This window comes from Triplophysa rosa, linkage group LG20 (assembly GCF_024868665.1).
Source record: "Triplophysa rosa linkage group LG20, Trosa_1v2, whole genome shotgun sequence".
Classification (NCBI taxonomy): Eukaryota; Metazoa; Chordata; class Actinopteri; order Cypriniformes; family Nemacheilidae; genus Triplophysa; species Triplophysa rosa.
Genome location: NC_079909.1, coordinates 21015426 through 21038207, shown reverse-complemented (window position 1 = coordinate 21038207; position 22782 = coordinate 21015426). Strand labels below are relative to the sequence as shown.

The 22782-nt window shown below is 43.5% G+C and overlaps 1 protein-coding gene and 1 pseudogene across 2 annotated transcripts; both read right to left on the bottom strand.

The window, feature by feature from the left end:
- Positions 1 to 203: 203 nt before the first annotated feature.
- Positions 204 to 2889, bottom strand: LOC130571726 (myeloid-associated differentiation marker-like protein 2; annotated as a pseudogene).
- A 6674-nt stretch (positions 2890 to 9563) lies between these two features.
- On the bottom strand, positions 9564 to 21717 carry aspscr1 (ASPSCR1 tether for SLC2A4, UBX domain containing). 2 transcript variants are annotated; one of them, XM_057362710.1, is made up of 10 exons: positions 21608 to 21717; positions 21068 to 21123; positions 20792 to 20906; positions 19611 to 19711; positions 19253 to 19295; positions 19096 to 19169; positions 18536 to 19022; positions 18023 to 18159; positions 10062 to 10240; positions 9564 to 9690 (listed from the first exon to the last, which is right to left on the bottom strand). In XM_057362710.1, the coding sequence occupies exons 1-10, from the start codon at positions 21695 to 21697 to the stop codon at positions 9680 to 9682; spliced, it is 1293 nt and encodes a 430-aa protein (XP_057218693.1). In that variant the 5' UTR covers positions 21698 to 21717; the 3' UTR covers positions 9564 to 9679. The 2 variants fall into 2 exon arrangements, with proteins under 2 accessions (XP_057218693.1, XP_057218694.1); XM_057362711.1 differs by lacking the exons at positions 9564 to 9690; positions 10062 to 10240 and adding an exon at positions 14247 to 14294.
- Positions 21718 to 22782: the final 1065 nt, after the last annotated feature.

Here is a 22782-nt window from a genome sequence, read left to right as displayed (position 1 = left end):
AGAGAGAGAGAGAGAGAGAGAGAGAGAGAGAGAGAGAGAGAGAGAGAGAGAGAGAGAGAGAGAGGGCGAACAAGCAAAAAGAGCGCAGTGTGAAGCAGAAAAATCAACGACAGCCTTAAAAAAATGAGTGTGATTATGTAGATGATGGAGTCAGCACTCTGCTGCTGTGTGTGTGTTATCTGTAAGCACCTTCTGAGGAGGCCCACACACACACACTTCTATAAAGACCAAATGACACAAAGCTTTATTTTATTACACAAAAACACATGTAAGAAAGAAATCATTGTTTCATGCAGCTAAACTAAACATAACGGAGTGTAAGATGAAGAGACGCATAAGTGCAGTAAAGTGAGTGAGATGTGATTGTCTCTCCAGCAGAAGAACAGAACTGAAGTGAACATCAGACAACATGACAAACACTAGAGAAGAAGAAGAAGAGCAGGTGTGTGTGAGAGAGATGTGCTGATGGATCACAACGTTCATACAGCTGTGTGTCCATCACTAAACAACAAATAATCAGCAAATCAAACCTTACAATACATTTACTGATTTAACAAAACATTACAAATAATATAAAAACCATTGGATTTCCAGCAACTACTGAAAGATATTCTCCAGTACAGAACACTCATACAGTCCGGCCGTAATGTATATGAATCACAAATATGAATATGAACACCCAGAAGAAAGAAACATATCTCAGTTATGTATAAATGGAAAGCAAACAGAAACGTTTGCTCAAGTCTCGTGTGCGTCTCTGATGTTTCTCCTGAGAAAAAGAGTCAGAAATGTGTGTGTCAGGAGAGATGTCAATAATGCGTCACACTGAGCTGCAATCAAGATCGCAATATGACCTCAAACATATCCAGATGATTTCACCTCTACAATCTACATTCCTTACACCTCCAGACTCTCGTTTATTTGAGGAGAAACATCTGAGACACAGCTGAGATTATGAAAGCACACCCTGTGAGCGACAACAGTCATCGATCAAACCGTGGTATGAGCATATTCTTTATTTGTAGCGAGTGAACATTCTCTGAGATGAGAATGACCGCGGACTCTACACGCGTGGGTACCGCCACACAGACGTTTTCCTCTGCGAACAGACGAGGTCGGCGATGTACAGCGTGAGGTTAATAAAGCAGAGGACGGTCACGCCGAGTTTCACGTCCCATGAGCACTTGCCTCTGGGACAGCCCTGCGGTCTGAGGGGTCTTCCGTACTTTTTGTCGAAACAGAAGACGGGCCAAAGGACGGCCGCGCTGAGGTACAGCAACACCGCCGTGAACGTGTACACCGCCACAAACCGCTGGAAGGGCAGCGGCAGGAGAGCGGTGCGTCCGGAGACGGTCAGAACCACCACCACTACAGTCACGCTGAAACACAACACAAACACCACCACGCAGAAGATGGTCCCGCCGTGGCTGGAAAAATCACTCCCGTTGGCCAGCAACCCAAAAATGAGACATCCCGTGAAGCTCTGCACCACCTTCAGGATCCCAGAGGGCGTCGCCATGTAACCCACGGTGTGACCGGGTTTACCACGTGACAGGTGCACCTCCGCTCCGTACGCCACACACGCCGCCCAAGAGCACACAGTGACCGCGATCCGAAAGTTTCTTATCTCTCAGCTGTCGCGAGGACACTCCGAGCTCAAGAAGTACACGGGATAGACCGTCGAGGCCGTGAGGGTGAGCAGGACGGCCAGAGCAGCGAACGTCACGGTGGCGTTCTCCCAGGACACGGGAAGACACGTGTGAAGACGCGTCACGTCCAACACAAAAACCACTCCCGTGACGGCGAAGCACGAACTCCAGACCGCCATACAGAAAGTCCCATAGGTGGCGCTGTATCCGGCAGTGTGAACAACCAATGAGATGACGGTACAGCCCAGAGTCAGCTGACACAAACGGGCCGCTCCTGTAGGAGACAGAACTGCAGCTCTGTTTAACTGACGTCCGTCTGAAGCATTCATGTCTGAGATATCAAACTCTGGATTTCTCCTCATCAAGACTCCAGAACTTTCTGAATTACCAACTCTGATTAGGTGTGTGTGCCAAAGGTCTTCTCTCACCTGTCACAAGGATGTTCGGTAAGATCTTCATTAAGAAACCAGTGGTTGAATTGAATCTGTTGGTCTGGAGAGTCACACACTTGGCCTCGGGTGGTTTAAATGTTGTCCTCTCATTCTGTCTGGTTTTGGAGCGTGTGGCTCACGATCTGTCACAAACCACAGCTGTCAAAATCACCCGATCACAGACACAACACAAGTGCATCACTCACTCCTCCATGCAGTTTCTTTAGCAGCAGTCGATGTGAGACCCGAGAGTTCTTCATGTGGCCGTACAGACGGCAGGACTTTCTCTCGTGGGTGTCTGGGGGGGGTTGTTATTTCGTGAGGGGTGTGGCAGGGTGGAATGTGTGTGGGTGCGAGCAGATGCCATCTATAGACAAGCCTTCATAAAGATGGACACTCACGGGCTTTATATATAGACACAGCAGAGAGTCTGTCAGGGTTTCCTCCTCACACACACTCGATGAACAACCTTTTGCTTCCATTTTTGGCCCGAGTCACATTCCGCGCGCATATTCCTTCTTTTTAAATGTAGACGCGCTGCAGGCGCGCGCAAACAGGGGGCGACGCGGCACATTTTTCTAGGCGCCGCATCGAGATGGAAATAGTTCGACTTTTCGGAGTGCAGCGGGTCATTTGAAGAGAGAAAGCGGTGCGGCTCGCGTTTTCCGCTAAATTAGTAGCAATTTTGGGGTAAAGTAACGCATTAAGGAATATAAAATACAATTAAAAAGACAATATCCCTTTTAATTGAATATCATGAAAAGGCACAAATACTGAATGCAATACTGAATACTGAATATTTGTGTGCATGTTTTAATCATGGCCTATAAGTAACAGCAACAAAAACAGTATAAAAGGCACAAAACGCAATAAATAACAGAAAAACAAAATAACAGAAGAAATGAGAATATGGTAAAAAACTGGCCTGCATCCTATTTATACTTTTGGAATCTGGCCCTCAAAGAAAAGTAGTTGAAGACCCCTAATGTAAAGGTTGAATTTTTAAATTGAGGCCGTGTTCAGAATTGACTTCTTTGACAAGACAAAATTGACAAAGGCGCTTTTTTAGTAAAAAAGGCGTTTGGTTACAAGTAGCAGCCGAACGCCATGACTTCGGAGGCAGCGTGCACGAAGGCACCCCAGAGAAACAGATAGACAGCGTAACAAAAGTCTATTTGAATTACAAACAGAGAGCGTCTTTGCAATAACTAATCATATATTTAAAAACTACAATACTAATTTCTCGCTAGAAATGCAATCAGAAGTTGCTGAAAGTGAAAATTAAACTTACATTTATACAAAACTATGCTCCACCGGGCGTTTCGGCCGCCATTTTATTTTTTCGAGTTTGAGCCTACTCGACCAATCACGTTCCTCGCATGTTTTTATGGAAACGACAGGTCTCTGCCATTGGTTAGCTGTGCAACAGGAGCTTGATGTAGGGCGGTTTTTTTCAGAAAAGTTGAACTTTTTTCAACCTCAAAAGACGCTCTGAGCTGCAGAAAAAGACGCTAGCGTTTAAAAAAAGCGCTCAAGACGTTTTTTGAAAACACGGTGGGCCTGATCAGACAGAACGCGTCTTTTGCTGTGAGACGCGCCTCTTTTGAATTGTTTTCAGTTGGCAGGGAGCGTTTTCTCAACTCAACCCTGAGCAGAAAAGCGCTTGACGTCATGTGCGCTTTTTTCCATTGTCCAATCGAATGAGTGGAGAGGCGGGGCTTCCCTTGTGGCAACGGAAGTTTACAGATGCTCGGAACGCCTGGAGACATGGAGGAGAAACTTGTTGTGGCTGTTTCGGGTTACCTAGCAACATAAAAAAAACGCTGCGCGCTGCTCTTTTCAAAGAGTCACCAAATGAGCAGCGCAGCGCGCCTCGCGTTTTCGAACATGAAAAGCGCGTTCTGTGTGATCGCACCTTACTCCATAGGATTATAATGTTAAACAGATGCTAGCAGCTTCAAAAAAAGAGTCAAGTCTGAACACGGCATCTTAAAAACGCGGCGCTCGTGTGCGAGGCGCTTCAAAAGACGCGAGCGTACGGTCATGCACGTCCGTCAAACGCGTGTTTACATAGAAAAACAATGGGAAAGCAGTGCTTTGGAATGGAAAAACGCGTTCTGTCTGTTTGGCCCCTAAAGAACCTTTGACCTCTGTTTCACAAAAGGTTCTTTGAGGAGAAAAACGGTTCTTTAGATTATACAAAAGTGATAAAGAGAGGGTTCTTTAAAGGACCTTTGACTGAATGCTTCTGTTGTGGAACCAGAAATGGTTCTTCTACGGCATCGCTGTGAACAACCTTTTAAGCACCTTTAATTATAAGAGTGCACAAACATCTGTTCTTAAAGAAACCTTCACGATGAGTTGAACAACCACTGTGACATCTGTCAATCATTCTACTGCAAAAGAAAGTTTGCATGACACAGCACAGGTGTAAACATAAAACGACTGAGTTTCTTTCTTCTTCAGAACACAAAAGAAGAGGCTTTGAAGAACAACACTGAACCCTATTGACTTCCCGAAACCACTGAGACATTTCTCAAAATATCTTCGTTTGTCTTGTTAGGTAATGCACTGTTAGGTGGTTGCCCTGCAGGCTTATTACAAAAACTCCAATTGGTCCAAAACGCGGCAGCTCGAGTTCTTACACGTACAAAAAAGTATGAACATATTAGCCCGGTTCTGTCAACCTTGCACTGGTTACCTATAAAGCATCGCGTTAACTTTAAAATCTTGCTTATTACCTATAAAGCCTTACATGGTTTAGCTCCTCAGTACTTGAATGAACTCCTTTTGTATTACAGTCCTTCACGTGCATTACGCTCTCAGGCGTCCTGTCAGTTGGTAATACCTAGAATTTCAAAATCAAGTGCAGGTGGTAGATCCTTTTCCTATCTAGCGCCTAAACTTTGGAATAGTCTTCCCTGCACTGTCCGGGAGGCAGACACACTCTGTCAGTTTAAATCTAGACTAAAGACGCATCTTTTTAATCTTGCATACACTACTCTTCCATAATATAAATCTTCAGAGGGTTTAGGCTGCATTAGTTAGATCAACCGGAACCAAAAACACAACTGATGTACTTGTTGCATCAAAGAGTACAGAACAGTACTCTACTCTCAGCCAGTCTTGTCTCATTGTTCCAAGGTTACCACAGCGAGCAGGATGCAGTTCATGGCCTGACCTGATGGTAGAGCGGAGAATGGGAAGTGGGGACCTGACAAGAGCTGAGATGATAGAGCTGGATAAAGAAGGACGCGGTCTCTTGACATGTCTTCACCACAAAACTTCAAATGCTATTAGATTATTAATGATAATCTTAAACTATAATTTATTTTATTATTAAGTTTATTTATTTTATTTAGCCTTGTTGTGCAAGTTCTCTGGAGCTTGTGCAGAGGCAGCAGCTTTTGCCAGAGGGGAACTGGAATCCCCTGGTTGGGCCTGGGTTCTCCTGAGGTTTTTTTTCTCGATTAGAGTTTTGGGTTCCTCGCCACCGTTTGCATACTGTTTTTGCACTATCTGCCTGACCGGGGGGGCTGCTTTAGAATCTTAAAGTTTTACTTAATTAATATTGCATATAGGAATTTATTATCTGTTATATTTGACCTGTGCTTCTCTCTCCTTTATCCTAAATGTGTGCTCTCACTGAGCGTGTGTGTGTGTGCGTACTTGTCTGTGTACGTACGTGTGTGTGTGTGTGTGTGTGTGTGTGTGTGTGTCTCTGTGTCTGTGTGTGTTGGTGTGTGTGCGTGTTGTGTGTGTGGAGTGTTTTGTGTGTGGGTGTGTCTGTCTTCTGTGTTTTCAACCTTTTCTTGTTTTTGCAGGTACAACTTTGATTGTTTTGCTTGTAGTCAATGTGTCTCATGTACAGCTGCTTTGTAACAATGAAAATTGTAAAAGCGCTATATAAATAAAGTTGAGTTGAGTTGAGTTGAGTTGAGTTGAGTCTTCCACTGAAGAAAGAGTCTGTCATACAGGTTGAAAAACACATGAGAGAGAATCAACGATGACAGAATTTTCAGTTTAAGTCTAAACACGAGACTAGTAGTGCTGAACTCATATTCCTTACAATGACATTTTATCCAGGAGCATAGAACATTTTAGAACAACAGTACCGATAGTTTACAAGCCATGTTAGTAGGAGATTAAAACTGAAGCAAGGGAGAGAATGAACAACACGAAAGACATTTTTATTATAGACATAAAACATAGACAGTTATTGGTTAGTCAGATAAATGCGGAACAGGTGTGTTTTGAGTTGTTTATTTGAAAGTTGTGAAGGATGCTGTGGCTCAGGTGGACACTGACAGTTCGACTGAAGGTTTTTGCAAGCGGTTTGGTGCCTCGCTGTGATGGAACAACCAGGTGTCGCTCACTTTCAGACTGAAGATGACGGGAGGGGATGTAGATCTGGAGCAGTGAGTTAAAGGGACAGTGCACCCAAAAATGAAAATTCTGTCATCATTCACTCACCCTCATGTCATTTCAGACCTGTATAAATGAAAGATATTTGGAAGAATGTTAGTAATTTTCACTTCCGGGACATCATTCACTGCCATAGTAGGAAGAGTTAAATGGTAGTCAAAGGTGCCCCACAACTGTTTTTCTCCCTAAATTCTTCAAAACGGCTCATTACGTGTTCAACAGAACAAAAAAAATACAATATTTTTCCTACTATGGTAGTGGATGATGTCCCAGAACTGCAAATGGCTAACATTCTTCCAAATATCTTTCTCTGTGTTTAACAGAACAAAAAAAATGTATACGGGTTTGAAACAACCTGAGGGTGAGTAAATGATGAGAGATTTTTCATTTTTGGATGAACTGTCCCTTTAAGGTAAAGGGGTGAAGGCCAGCGGCAACTGGCAGCCAATGAAGTGAAATCTTCTTTCAGGATGATTGAACACCAGACGCTATTCAACAACAATTGTGTAACATTAGATGTAAAATACATCAAACAATGATAATGTTTCTGTCAACAGGTGTCATTTAAATAGCATTTATATTCAAGGCGCGCGCACACCTGTACGCTGGACGGCGGATGTTTCTCAGTTGCTGTGAGTGATTGCTGGGTCTGTACTGCCATCTGTCGGAAATCCAGCTCAAAATACTCATTAACATTAACAGACCACTAGAGGGACCTTAAAGTCCGTTCATTCAGAATCTGCCCTGTTCGGATTCACACACATTTACATGAAAACTCACGATCTTTAATACACGACATGTTTCATCAGATCGAAGTCAAGATTTCAGCTCTTCACAAACTTACTTTTGCATTCCTTTACAAAAAGAAGTTTATTCAAGTGCGCTGCTGATGTAGGCCTACTTAAAAATAAAAAAATCCCTTTAGTCTACTTTTTATGTACTTGTCAGAAATATAGTTAAATAGGACTTCTACTGACAGAAAAATTACGTGTATTTGCTCTATGCTTGTATCTTTGATGAAGCTCAACTCTGTAAAGGTATAATGAGGTGTGTGGGGAGACTGGGGACGGTTGCCACATGGCTTATTGATGAATGATGCTCAGTCAGCCCCTCCACCCTTCTGGAGAAAATCTGATAAATGTGACCATTCCTTCTAGCCAAACCAAATGTCAAGAGGAAAAGGTATTTTTTAATGCTCAGATTTTCTGTTTGTGTAAAGCATTATACTTGCATATCATTTAGCTTCTTAAAGGCATTGCTAGCAAGTGTCAAAGCTCTTGTGTCTAGCTAGCTAAAGCCATGCCAGTGTAGGGACAGTTGCAACATGTTATGACAACAGTGATGTAAAAACTGCTCATATTAACATAATACAATTGTAGTTTTATGGATTAATAAAGAACTCTATCACCTTTACTGTCAGACTAGACCACAATGTAGCCTAATTATAATAATAATACTAAATAATAAACATGGTTTGCTGCTCATTTCAATTGAATCTTTATACAGTCAATTTAACTGTTCACACACAAACAAACAACACAGTTCAGTTCAGAGAAGTGCGCTAGAAGCATTTCAGTATCTTGTTTTTTTATTTAAAACATTTTGCCAGTTTAACTTTTTATTTGATTTGTTCACAAATAAAATAAAGAAATTGCTAAATTATGTCATGGAATATTTGTATTACACTTGAATGAATGTTGCAATTGTCCCCTGTTATGGGGTCAGTTGCTACTTTTGACTTTGTCTGTTCAAGTATAAATTGTGCGTATATTATCATACATACTATACACACGTTACAGCAGTGTAGGGTAGCTGACAGATGTGGGTTTTATTAAAAGTTTGGCTTTCTACTAAAAACAGTCTCAGAGAAACTGAAGGAAATACAAAAATATGTTGCAACCGTCCCCAGTCTGCCCTACTTGACTTGTAGTTGTGATGATATTTTTTGATAATGAAATACTTTTTTCACATAGTTTGAGATGGTGTTGTATTAATTGGCACAGTAACATGTTCAGCTTTAAAGTGGAATAGTTTAGAGTAAATCAAACACCTATATGGAACTGAATCTGATCTTCTTTATACACACACTGATCATAGACATTTACTTAAAAAAAAAAAAAGTAAAAATAGTGTTCACAGTAGAACACCTAAACATAATATACTGTATGAATGGTAAACTGTAAGCATGATGTCAAGTTCACTTAAACTCTATGTTTTTTTATTGGTAAAAGTGTAAACATGCAGTTTTTTTTGGTGCATTGATTACTATTGGCAAAACCATGGATTTATACTGATAGTTAGGTTTTATAACTATAGTTGTTTTGTGGTAACCATGGTTTTACTACACGGACCTTTTTTATTTTAAACCACAGTTATGTTTTGTAAGGGAATAAAGAACTAGTTTTAGACGTTCTTTCATCAACTAATAAAATGTGCTAATACGAGACTATCAGTATCACTTGTAGTCTAGGTGCAATACAAATGAAAAGTATTTGTAAATTAGCTGTTTCACAAGCATCTATAAAGTAAAAAGTTGGTCAATTTAGTCTCAATCAGTATTGCATTTATTATTAGATTTGATGTTTATTGTGTTAAAGTGAGGACACTCGAGGAGTCACCCGTTTAGGGTCCTTCAAGCGGTCAGCAGGTGCGTTCAGTGTCTTCAGTTCATCATCAAACGCATCGCTCCGTCTTCACAGAGCCGTCACAGCTGGACATCATTAACAGTGAATGACACTGCTGGGGGCACAGACCCCCCACCACCACCCAGCGGACACTTTGAAGTGCTCTCAGACGGGCAGTGTGTGTGTGTGTGAGCACTGAACACATCTACTGAAGACTAAAGTGCTGCTGCTGTTTCAGTGGTTAATGTGACACTCCACACACTGACATTAAACATCAGATCTTAATCACATCTGACCAGATCCATCAAACACACACACAGTGTTCATACTGATCACACTGTGAGCCTGAGATGCTCAACAGCTCAAGAAAACAAACAAATTATGTTCAAACAAAAACTTTACAACAAAACACACAAGAGACAAAAAAATGAGCAAATTCGATTGCCAATTGACACTGATTTTATTTGTTACAGGATGAATTATAGTGAAAAATGAATGTACATCTGTAATGGCACAGCTGTGTCACTCCAGACATCAGTCACGTCTCCAGTCACTTCTTACCTGAAAACACATGAGAAAAAACATGAAACATTCACCAGAGTCAGACCCTCACGTGAAGAAGAACACATGAAGAGCTAGCCTTTAACGCACGACGCAAAGCCGGCGCTTATACCACGGTCATTTGCCAAGTTAAAGCTGTTCTTCATGTCTACAGCGTCACTTTAATCAGACAGGTGAAAATGAGTTTCAAACATTGATCAAACTGACTGGAACTAGCCGTGCAGTCAACGGTTTTAATGCACACCTTCCAGCCAATCAGAAGCCAGTATTAAACATCATCACACTGAAGAAATAAAACAGGACACAATAACAGAATGTGTAAAAGAGAATAAAGCGAGAGTCCTTATGAGTGTTTCATGAGAAAAACACACCTGGCAGTTTCAGCCACTTGGGTACTTGACTGGGTTCCGTTTTCACAAGTTTGTGCGCTGACTCGTCCTCCATCGCCCTCTGCTGACCGGAGGAACCAGATGATGACACATCGTCTTCAAGAACATCTTCAGAGGTCACAGATGAAGAGACGGGAGGAGGAGGAGAGCGCGGCATACAGCTGTCACACACACACACACACACACACACACACACACACACACACACACACACACACACACACACACACACACACAGAATGAGTGTGTGTGTGTGTGTGTGTGTGTGATGGATGAGAGGAAAATCACTTCATCATTCCTCATGTGTGTGTGTGTGTTTAGGAGGAAGTGCATGTGTTCAGCTCTGACCGCTTTCATGTGACTGATACAGGTCAAAGGTCACGACCTCTCGAGTGTCACGCCGGTGAAAACACTTTCATCTCTCAGAAGAGACTTCCTGTACGACTTTAATCTCATGTGAATTCATGTGTGTCAGGATGCTTGAGTAGTCCACAAACTCCTGAACTGAGTTTATCTTCAACACTTTCTCATCTGACTGATGGGACTGTCTCGTGTGTGTGTGTGTGTAAAACAGCGTGTCAAGATAAAAACAAGTTCAAAGTTGTGTTGCGTCTGAATGGCGTCTGGTGTCACAACAGCACAATTATACACACGACCGGCCATGACTCAAGAGCTCTGTGTGTGTGTGTGTGTGTGTGTGTTTACACATCAGACACAACAGGAAACAACATTTGCTTTGATGTGTGTGTGCTGGAGGGGTTTCTAGGAAAGCAGTCGCTATCTTTAGAGCGGATGTTTGAGGAAACAACCATCGGAATGTCACATTGGGCCGGAACCTCAAAGGAATTCCAGTGGGAAGAATGACGACGCTCCCGGAAAGAACCCAAATGTGTGTGTGTGTATGAGTAGTAAGCAGTGTGTGTGTGTGTGCGTGTAGTAAGCAGTGTGTGTGTGTGGAAGGATGTTTGTATATCCCGGTGGGGACCTAAACCTGAATACACACCAACACATGGGGACTCGTGTCACTGTGGGGACCAAAATTGAGGTCCCCAGGGGCAAAAAAGCTAATAAATTGTACAGAACAATATTTTTTACAAATCTAAAAATGCAAAAAGTGTTCTATGATCTTTAGGTTTAGGGATAGGGTTAGGGATAGGGGATAGAATATACAGTTTGTACAGTATAAAAACATTACGCCTATGGACTGTCCCCACGGGGATAATAAATAAACCAGACATGTGTGTGTGCGTGCGTGTATGAGTAGTAAGCAGTGTGTGTGTGTGTGTGTGATTCTTTTCTGCAGTTTTAAATGTTCATCATTTATTCAGGTAGCAGAACATCTGCAGCTGTATAATCTCATCAGATCGCTCGTGATACACATCCACAGAATTCTCTCCACTGTCTGTCATGAGCAGCTAACATTAGAAATACATGTGAATCTGTAGAAAGAGATTTACCCTGTGATGACCTCATCTGCCTGCAGGGCGGAGACACTGCCATCCAGCAAATCACTGCGCAGATAACGCTCTGTGAAATCACACACATGACTGTAAATACATCTGAACTACACACTGACGTTACAGCCTCACATCACAGCACTTGAACTATATCAGATGAATGAGAATCCCTCTGTTACCCAGAATGCACTCTGTGCTTCCAGTAAACGAGATTAAGTTGATGACATTGTTTTGGACAGCAGATGAAAGAGATGTTAACAAACCTGTTCTCACATCAGAGCCAAAATACACCACAGCAGCGGGGAAAAGACTCGCCTGTGACGGACAGACAGAGAATTTATGAGTAAAAAAATTTGTGATTAATGAAAATGTGATAATTACATGATGATCAATCATTTTTCACATTTTAATAACTCGTTTTTTTAACAACCCACCCACACACACACACACACACACACACACACACACACACACACAGGCTTTGGTTGACTATCCCCGTGGGGACAGTCCATAGGCGTAATGTTTTTATACTGTACAAACTGTATATTCTATCCCCTATCCCTAACCCTATCCCTAAACCTAAAGATCATAGAACACTTTTTGCATTTTTAGATTTCACACACACACACACCCACACACACACACACAAACAATCACAACCCACACCAGGCCTTTGGTTGACTATGACCCCCGTGGGAACCGTCCACTAGGCGTCAATGCTTTTTATAACTGTATCAACTGTATATTGTATCCCCTACTCCTAACCCTATCCATACAACCTCAAAGATCATATGAACACTTTTACCTATTTTATAATTGAAAAAATATTGTTCTTGTAACATAATTTAATTAGCTTTTGTGCCCCCATGAGGACCTCAATTTTGTCCCCACGCGGCACAGCGAGTCCCCCATGTGTTGGTGTGGTATTCAGGTTTAGGTCCCCCACCGGGGATATACAAACATGAACCACACACACCACTACACACACACGACCACACACACAGCACGCACGCACGCACACACACACATCACACAAGCACGCACACACACACACACACACACACACACACACACACACACACACGCACACACACACACACCAATGACACACACACACACACACACACACGCGCCACATACACACACACCACACATATCACCCACCGCACGCATGAGGTGTAGTGTCAGTGTGTGTCTTCTGTCTGGGGCTCATGGGCATCCAACCCCCCCCCCCCCCTTCCTGCTCCTGACGATTTCTAATATCTAGGCAATTCTCTGAAAGAAAAACCATGCTTTTGTGACACGAGTCGCGAGGGTGCTTTGTTCTTGACATGTGTGTGTGTCTGTGTGGTGTGTGTGTGTGTGTGTGTGTGTGTGCAGAAGACTCATGTACCATACAGAGACAGTAAAATGACACGGATCCTGCAGGATTCACTCGGGGGAAACTGCAGGACCACTATGTTCATCTGCTGCTCCCCATCAGCCTTCAATGATGCTGAGACCAAATCCACTCTCATGTTTGGACAACGGTAACACACACACATGCGCGCACATACACAATTACACATGCACAAAAATGCACCTACAAACACACACATCTACACACACACACACACACACACACACACACACATGTTGGGTTTCCACGTTTTATGGGGACATTCCATAGACGCAATGGTTTTTATACAGTACAAACTATATATCATATTCCCTACCCCTAACCCTAACGATCACACACAACTGTCTGCTCTTTTACATTTTCACAAAAGTGAATTCTGTATGATTTATAAGCTTGTTTCCTCATGGGGACAAAAAAATGTCCCCACAAGGACAAGGATTTTGGATATTGCCATCTTTGTGGGGACATTTTGTCCCCATACCGTAGGGTTTACCCTTCCCACACACACACACACACACACCACGCACTAAACACACACACACACACACACACACACATTCTGTTTGGCATTACAAATCCCTGAAGTTCATGATGATCTGTGGATCTTTGTGGATCTGTGGATCAGGGTCTTTCTGAAACGGGCTAAAGAATGTTTTCTATGTGATCCTTTGATAAGAACATCAAGTTTCTCTCTGTTGCTGTGTGTTTGTTTGTGTGAGCTAGTGAGTGCTGCGTGCGTGTGCAATGTGTGTGCTTTGGTGCGGTCAGTGGTGTTCTCGTGTTGCTGCGTGTGTGTGTAATCCCACACAGCGTAAATTCATTTGTGGTATTCGGCCAGCGTGAGTATGTGAACCTGAAATGTCTCGATCCAACTGGCAGACAAAATCTCAAATACACTGAGACTGTGTTTTATACTGCAATGCATGCTGTTAATCTGGCCAGTAAAACCTCATACTGGAAACTGATAATAGCTGACTCAGTTTTATAACGTATTTTTCAATATAATGATAACACTATTTCAAATATGCGTTAACAACCACTAAAGAATGTTAAGCACTCAACGTCATCTGATTGTCTCAGCAGCGTGTGAAGACAGCCCTGCAGACCCTGCGCGTCCTGGAAACTGAAACCTTAACACTACCTGACACCGTGACATCAACGTGCAATCATCACACATAACCATCCCCACACCCCCCCCCCCCGCAGCAAATCAGGCATCAGCCCATCACAAATGACCACAGATGGCATGACGTGTCGTCACACAGGCGCTCTCACTCTTTGGACTACTGCTCCAGCACCTTCTTCATCTGAGGCCTCTCTGAGCGATTTAGTCATGAGAGAGATTCTTCAAGAGTTCTCTCTCCTAAACAACACAACCCATCACGACCGCTCTGGTTTACTATCCCCGTGGGGACAGTCCATAGGCGTAATGTTTTTATACTGTACAAACTGTATATTCTATCCCCTATCCCTAACCCTATCCCTAAACCTAAAGATCATAGAACACTTTTTGCATTTTTAGATTTTGTAAAAAATATTGTTCTGTACAATTTATTAAGCTTTTGTGCCCATGAGGACCTCAATTTTGGTCCCCACGGTGACACGAGTCCCCATGTGTTGGTGTGTATTCAGGTTTAGGTCCCCACCGGGATATACAAACATGAACACACACACACACACTCACACACAGCACAAACGCACCAAGACACACACACACTCACTACACACACAACACTTATAGCACGACAACACCAACACAGCATGACGAACACACTACCACGACTCATCAACACACACACACGCACTCATAGAAGCACACACACGCTCATTGTGAACACACACTACACACTACATACACAACACACACACACACACTCCACACTCACGTAACACACACACTCATAACACACACACGCACTCATAGAACACACACACACACACTCACAGCACACACTCACTCACTCACAACACACAAACACTCACAATACACACACACTCACTCACTCACTCACTCACAACACACACACACTCACAGCACACACTCACTCACAACACACAAACACTCACAATACACACACACTCACTCACTCACTCACTCACAACACACACACAATGCACACACACACACACTCACAACACACACACAAACACTCACAACACACACGCACTCACTCACTCACTCACAACACACACACAATGCACACACAACACACAAACACTTACAACACACAAACACTCACAACACACACGCACTCACTCACTCACTCACTCACTCACTCACTCACTCACAACACACACACACTCACAGCACACACTCACAACACACAAACACTCACAATACACACACACTCACTCACTCACAACACACACACAATGCACACACACTACACACACAACACACAAACACTCACAACACACACACACACTCACAACACACACTCACTCACAACACACACACAAACACTCACAACACACACAATACACACTCACAACACACAAACACTCACAACACACACACTCACAACACACACTCAATCACAATACACACAAACACTCACAACACACACTCACTCACTCACAACACACAATACACACACAAACACTCACAATACACACACACACTCACTCATTCACAACACACACAATACACACTCACAACACATTCACTCACAACACACAAACACTCACAACACACACACTCACAACACACAACCAATCACAACACACACAAACACTCACAACACACAAACACTCACAACACACACACTCACAACACACAACCAATCACAACACACACAACACACAATACACACACACACTCACAACACACATTCACTCACAATACACACACACACACAACACAGAAACACTTACAACACACAAACACTCACAACACACACACTCACAACACGCACTCACTCACAACACACAATGCACACACAAACACACACAATACACACACACACTCACAACACACACTCACTCACAACACACTCAATCACAACACACACAATACACGCGCACACACGCGCACACACCACACACACACACACACACACACAGGACAAGGGTTTTTCAGTATTTATTGTGTGAAATCAACATGAATGTCGTATGAGAACTCGTGTGATGGTGTGGTGTGTGTGTGTGTGTGTGTGTGTGTGTGTGTGTGTGTGTGTGTGCGTGTGTGCGTGCGTGCGTGTGTGTGTGTGTGTGTGTGTGATGTGTGCTGTTTGTGTGAGCTTGTTTGTGCGTGTGTGCATGTGTGTGTGCGTGTGTGTGTGTGTTTGTGTGTGTGTGTGTGTGTGTGTGTGTGTGTGTGTGTGTGTGTGTGTGTGTGTGTGTGTGTGTGTGTGTGTGTGTGTGTATGTGTGTGTGTGTGTGTGTGTTGTGTGTGTGTGTGTGTGTGTGCGTGTGTGGTTGTGTGTGTGTGTGTTGCTGTGTGTGTGTGCTGTGTGCTGTGTGTGTGTGTGTGTGGTGTGTGTGTGCGTGTGTGTGTGTGTGTGTGTGTGTGTTGTGTGTGTGTGTGGGGTGTGTGTGTGTGTGTGTGTGTGTGTGTGTGTTGTGTGTGTGTGTGTGTGTGTGTTGTGTGTGTGTGTGTGTGTGTGTGTTGTGTGTGTGTGTGTGTGTGTGTGTGTGTGTATGTGTGTGTGTGTGTGTGTGTTTGTGTGTGTGTGTGTGTGTGTGTGTGTGTGTGTGTNGTAAAAAATATTGTTCTGTACAATTTATTAGCTTTTGTGCCCATGAGGACCTCAATTTTGGTCCCCACGTGACACGAGTCCCCATGTGTTGGTGTGTATTCAGGTTTAGGTCCCCACCGGGATATACAAACATGAACCACACACACCACACACACACACACACACACGCACCACGCACACACACACACACACACACACAGCACAGCACACCACACACACACACACACACCACACACACACACACACCACAACACACACACACCAAACACACACACACACACACACACACACACCGACACACACACACACCCAACACATACACACACACGCACAGCATGAGGTGTAGTGTCAGGTGTGTCTTCTGTACTGAGGCTATGGTATCCTCTCTGTCCTCGATTTCTAATACTTAGGAATCTCTGAAAAGAAAAAATGTTTTTGACACGAGTCTAGGGTGTGTGTTTCTGATGTGTGTGTGTGTGTGTGGTGTGTGTGTGTGTGTGTGTGTGTGTGCAGAAGACTCATGTACCATACAGAGACAGTAAAATGACACGGATCCTGCAGGATTCACTCGGGGGAAACTGCAGGACCACTATGTTCATCTGCTGCTCCCCATCAGCCTTCAATGATGCTGAGACCAAATCCACTCTCATGTTTGGACAACGGTAACACACACACATGCGCGCACATACACAATTACACATGCACAAAAATGCACCTACAAACACACACATCTACACACACACACACACACACACACACACACACATGTTGGGTTTCCACGTTTTATGGGGACATTCCATAGACGCAATGGTTTTTATACAGTACAAACTATATATCATATTCCCTACCCCTAACCCTAACGATCACACACAACTGTCTGCTCTTTTACATTTTCACAAAAGTGAATTCTGTATGATTTATAAGCTTGTTTCCTCATGGGGACAAAAAAATGTCCCCACAAGGACAAGGATTTTGGATATTGCCATCTTTGTGGGGACATTTTGTCCCCATACCGTAGGGTTTACCCTTCCCACACACACACACACACACATTTTGCTGTAATATAAAGTGTGTCAGTCTCAGGGTTGCGTGTATCTGTGCCAGGACATCACCTAGAGAATGAAAATCTTCCCGTCAGCCGTCGGGTGATGAAATGTTATTGCTCACTGTTACTGAATGTTACACATTCTCACAGACGGCTGATGAAACGTCTGCTGTATGTGTCCAGTGTTCAATGATGAATCTCTTTCACACAGCTCATGTGTGTGTGTGTGTGCGTGTGTGTGTGTGTGTGTGTGTGTGTGCGTGTGTGCGTGTGTGTTGAGTGTGTGTGTGTGTGTGTGTGATTGTGTGTGTGCGTGTGTGTGTGTGTGTGTGTGTATTATTCACCTCTCACTCTTCAGCTGTGCAAATCTCTTCCTCACGTCATCCACCGTCACCTCAAAAAACTCATCAGGAAGTTCTGTGTCGTCATGGCGACGGGACCCTGAGTCCAGATGAAAGATCAGCGGCTCCCTGTCAACAGACTGAACAGAGCACAGAGAGATGACATCATCAGAAATACAGCCAAACCAATCACGTCCACAGGCCTGTGTGAGGGCTTAGACGGAAGGATTTAGTAAATATGATCATCATATCGTCTATGAGAAGTCCTCACAAACACAGCTTCTAAAGTGTGTGTGTGTGCGTGTTTAGAGAGAAACAAACACAAGACGTCTGGAAACTGTGAGCGCTTGTGTGACGTGATGCGTGATTGAATTCAGACACAATAAAAACACACCGTCTGTCTCTCCAAACAAATGGACAGCAGATGCTTTGAGAGACAGACAGATGCATGAAAGGAAAACAACAAACAAACAGACATTCTTTTAATAAAAGAAGGAAAAGACTTCCGAGTCTCACTTTGACTTCATGGTTTGGTTTGGGTTTTTTGGCTTTAGGTGGGCTGGCGGACACAGATGATGTCCATGATGTGGAGGTCTTCAGTCCACTCGTCCCGGCTCCCCCCAGACGCTGACCGCCTCCAGAAAATGGCACAAAGTTAGTGGGCGTGGCCGGGTGGGCGGAGCCGTGCTGTTGTTGGGATGTCCCCGGCCGCTCTTCATCTGTTTGTGTCACCAGATCCCGCTGGTCAGCAGCTGGTCTAGCTTTGGGTCGCACGCTTTGCTCTTGGACTTTGTGAGGCTCCTCCTCTTCCTGTCTGACAGGAAGTGTCTGGTTCACCGGGGGCGTGGCCTCTGCGGGTGGAGCTGGAGTTTCCACAGAAACAGGGAGGGTGGGTGTTTCTGGAGGAGGAGACGGCGATTCGGTTGCTTTGGCGACAGCCTCCGTTGGTGTGGCGACGGCATCAGTGAGGTCACCTGAAGCAGAGGCGGTTTTGAGCACATATCTACCAAACAGAAACAAACCCACGGTTATCAAGGTTATCGTCATCGCTACCATCCATCTGACATCAAGCTCACCGTATGATGGCACTTCCTCCTGTGAGACCCAGAGACTTCAGAGAGGTTTTCTTCAGCGCCGCCTCGCCGCTGATCTGCAGAAGTGGACATCATGAAGCACACTGTTTGATCACATTTAGAGAAGGCATGTCGAACAGCAGGTGAAGTGTAAACACACCTCATCTCTCATGTATACACACACGGGCGTGACTCCAGACGGCCTGTGAAGAGAACACACGTCAGGAAGAGAACACACACGTGTGTGCCTCGGCACGGCAAAATAAAACACAGCTGGACAAGATGAACCAGGGCGGAGTCTTTGGAAACAACGGGAGGAGTCTGCAGGCCAGGGGAGGAGCCTCTGGACGCAAGAGGCGTGTGGAAGCATGGGGAACATGTTGAAAGAACTTGGCAGCGGTGTCTGGAGATCAGAAAAAGGCCCACGGAGCGTTCCCACTTTAAAACCACAACTAGATTCTGTTCCGGGTTCCTTCAATATCAACAAACACCAACTACAACACATGTTCACAGCACACCTGATCCCAGGAAAGTGCGTCAGGAGATCCCACAAAGTCTGCCCGCTGGAGAAATGTCCCTGGAGACGTGAGCCGTCCTCTAACTGCAGGGCGATTCGAACCTGAATCACAACACACACACACACACACACACAAAGAAAACCTTCATGAGAAACTTGAGCGATCATGAATCCATCTCGTATGTACTGTGTGGATGGTCTCGTCCAGCCGATCCAAACCACATTCTAAACGCCTGAAACATGAGTGGAGGGCGAGGATGCTGGTTACCCATCATGCTTTACGACCGCTCTTTTATCTCAGCGCTGTAAACACATTCTTGCGAGTGAAACGGCGCAGATGGGAACAAAGCTCCGACTGCACGTCTCACACCAGGACGGCCGGGGGTGTGTTGGGTGTTTGGCTGTGGGTGGCCCAGAGGACACGTGTGGATGACCGCTGAGCACTCGTGATGTCATCAGTCAGTGGCCTACCGCAGAGCCCCGAGCTCTGATGTCACACAGCCCTTCCTGTGAACTCCACAACCATCAACAACACTGCTCATCCATCACACGCTGAGGTAAATAACCGTGCGACAGGAGGTAAACACCGTCAGGAAAGTGTTGATGCTTTAGCTCCAGTGTAAACAACAGGAATCAGACACAACGAGTGTCAGGAAAGCAGAGTTGAGATTCATGCAGGGTTCATATAACAAATCATTCCCACACAATACAATGAAAAGAAACTAGCTGATGTCATATTTAGTTTGACATCCCAAGCTAAATAAATCCTAAGGTCTTCGGATAAAATGTAAACAATAACCTATGTTGCACACTTATGAAAAGTGTCAGAAGTGTGTGTGGGGATAAATAAATAAATTCACTCACAAATAAATGAAGATAAATAGATCAATGTTTTGAAGTAAGAAATCAATCAAGGTTCTGAATATTTTGATATGATATTAAACCTGTCCACGCACACATGACACAGCCCATCAGTGATGAATATAACACTGAATCATCATATCATCACACACCAGCGCCTTCTGACAGATTTAGTCCAATCAAACACACCCAATTAAACAACACGTTCCTTCATATCAAGCCTAAACTCCACGTGTTTAATAGAGCATCTGCACTGCTCGAGTGAAGGTGATGATGACAGGAAGCTCTGGACTGGTGTACGATGATGAAGTTTACACACACCACGCTCTCTGCTCCTGTCTGATGACGTGAACAGGGCACAACCTCCAGTTTGGCATTATTTGGCAGACTGGCAAACCGCCACTGGAGAGTTAAATCCAGCACATTCCTCTGAAACCTGCAGACAAAGAGACAATGAGCTGGGAAACACGCCGTTTACATGTGCTGCACAGACATGACAGGAACATGCCAGTAAACGTGAAAAACAGACACAAACACACTTATTTCAACACAATTCTATTGTGTGATGATGATGATACAGGTTCAGTTTATACTCACTTGAGTCCATATTCATCAGGATTAAAGCCGTGTTTCTTGCACACATCCTCAAGAACCTGCAGATGGAAATGTCGCGGCAGCATTATTCATATATTTCATTTTTACTCATTAAAGACAGTCATTTATCTCGTGTCATTCATGTCACACCGGCTCTGTCTCCAACACTGTTTCACAACACTGTCTGACATTCCTAAAGAGTGCATGTTACACGCGCGGTGGTTTGTGGGGACTTTTCTTTCTCTAGCCCCCCCAAATCAAAAGACTATAGTTTGACACAACAATGAATCATCAGTCATGACACATCAGATTTTCGTGTCATATGTTCTTATAACAGGTATGGTTATAATGATTGATTACGATGAACACGTATGATTATGGTATGGTAAGAAAACATTTGTTTATTGTTGTATGATCGTATGGATGAGTCAACAGCTCGTGTGTTTATAACAGTCACTGCGAGTTTAATGCTAATGCTAAAGCTCTTGTCATGTCAAGCGCACGTATGTTAAGTGTCTGTGTGTTAAATAAAGTCTCTCTCACCTGCAGTAACGGGGTGTTTGGAGACACTTTCACTGTCTGTCTTCTGCCGTTCGGAGTTAAAACTGACACAGCCGCACCGCTCGCCGCCATGACACCGTGACGTCACCGATGTTTGTTTGACAAAACTTTATGCGTTTCCTCCGCTTCGACATGACGTCACTCGCCGTCTATCTTTTTTATTTTATTTATTTAGTTAATGTTTTAGATCTTGCTGAATTATTTACTATTATTTACTTTATAATTATTTACTGACTAACCTCGTAGAAGCAGGATTTTCAGAATTAAAGGGACAGTTCACCCAAAAATGAAAATTCTGTCATGATTTACTCACCCTCAGGTTGTTCCAAACCCGTATACATTTCTTTGTTCTGATGAACACGAAGAAAGATATTTGGAAGAATGTTACCAATTGACATTTCTTGGCCATCACTGACTACCATAGTATATATATATATATATAGGCTCTGTTTAACACAAAATAAGATATTTTGAGGAATTTAGGAAAGCAAAAAGTTCTGAGGCCCCTTTAACTACCATTTTAATTTTTCCTACAATAGTAGTCAATAATGTCCCAGAAATATCTTTCTTTGTGTTCAACCAAACAAAGAAATGTATAGGTTTGGAACAACTAAAGAGTAATTCTGATTAATGACGGAATTTTCATTTTTGGGTGAACTTTGCTTTGACTTATTAATACATAAAATTAATCAAATTGACTTGTTAATATACACACTGTTTCTTGATGTTGTTTCTACAGTACATGTGCTTTATGACCTGTCTACACAGCGTTATTTGCAGGATGCCTTCAATGAATCTTTGAGTCAAAGGTTCTTATCAGTTCTTTATTACCTTCTCATAAAGTCAGTAGAGCCTTTTCCACCACAAACAACCCTTGTGCAACGAATCGCTTCTGTGGATTAAAGATTATTCACACAGAGTCCAACATACAACCTTTGAGAAACTTTTACTGTCAAATGAAAACAGAGAGAGAAATGCATGTGCGTGTGTTCTTGTGTTGAGTGGAGCAGGTCTCTCTGTTAAAGATTATAACTGGCACCGTTTGGTCTGATTGGAAAGGGACGCCCCTGTGAGAGAGTTTGAAATAAAAGCTATTTGAGCTGTCCACCTGTAGCTGATGATCAATGCTGTTCTCTCTCTCTCTCTCTCTCTCTCTC

Bases quoted from the DNA above. Each gene is read 5' to 3' on its own strand.
- aspscr1 (XM_057362710.1), bottom strand. From the start codon at position 21,697: ATGGCGGCGAGCGGTGCGGCTGTGTCAGTTTTAACTCCGAACGGCAGA. The intron at 19,712-20,791 runs GTGTGTGTAAAC...GTTGTGATTCAG, and splicing joins AGACAGGAGCAGAGAGCGTG to GTTCGAATCGCCCTGCAGTT. The intron at 19,296-19,610 runs GTGTGCTGTGAA...TTCTCTTCACAG, and splicing joins ACGCACTTTCCTGGGATCAG to GCCGTCTGGAGTCACGCCCG.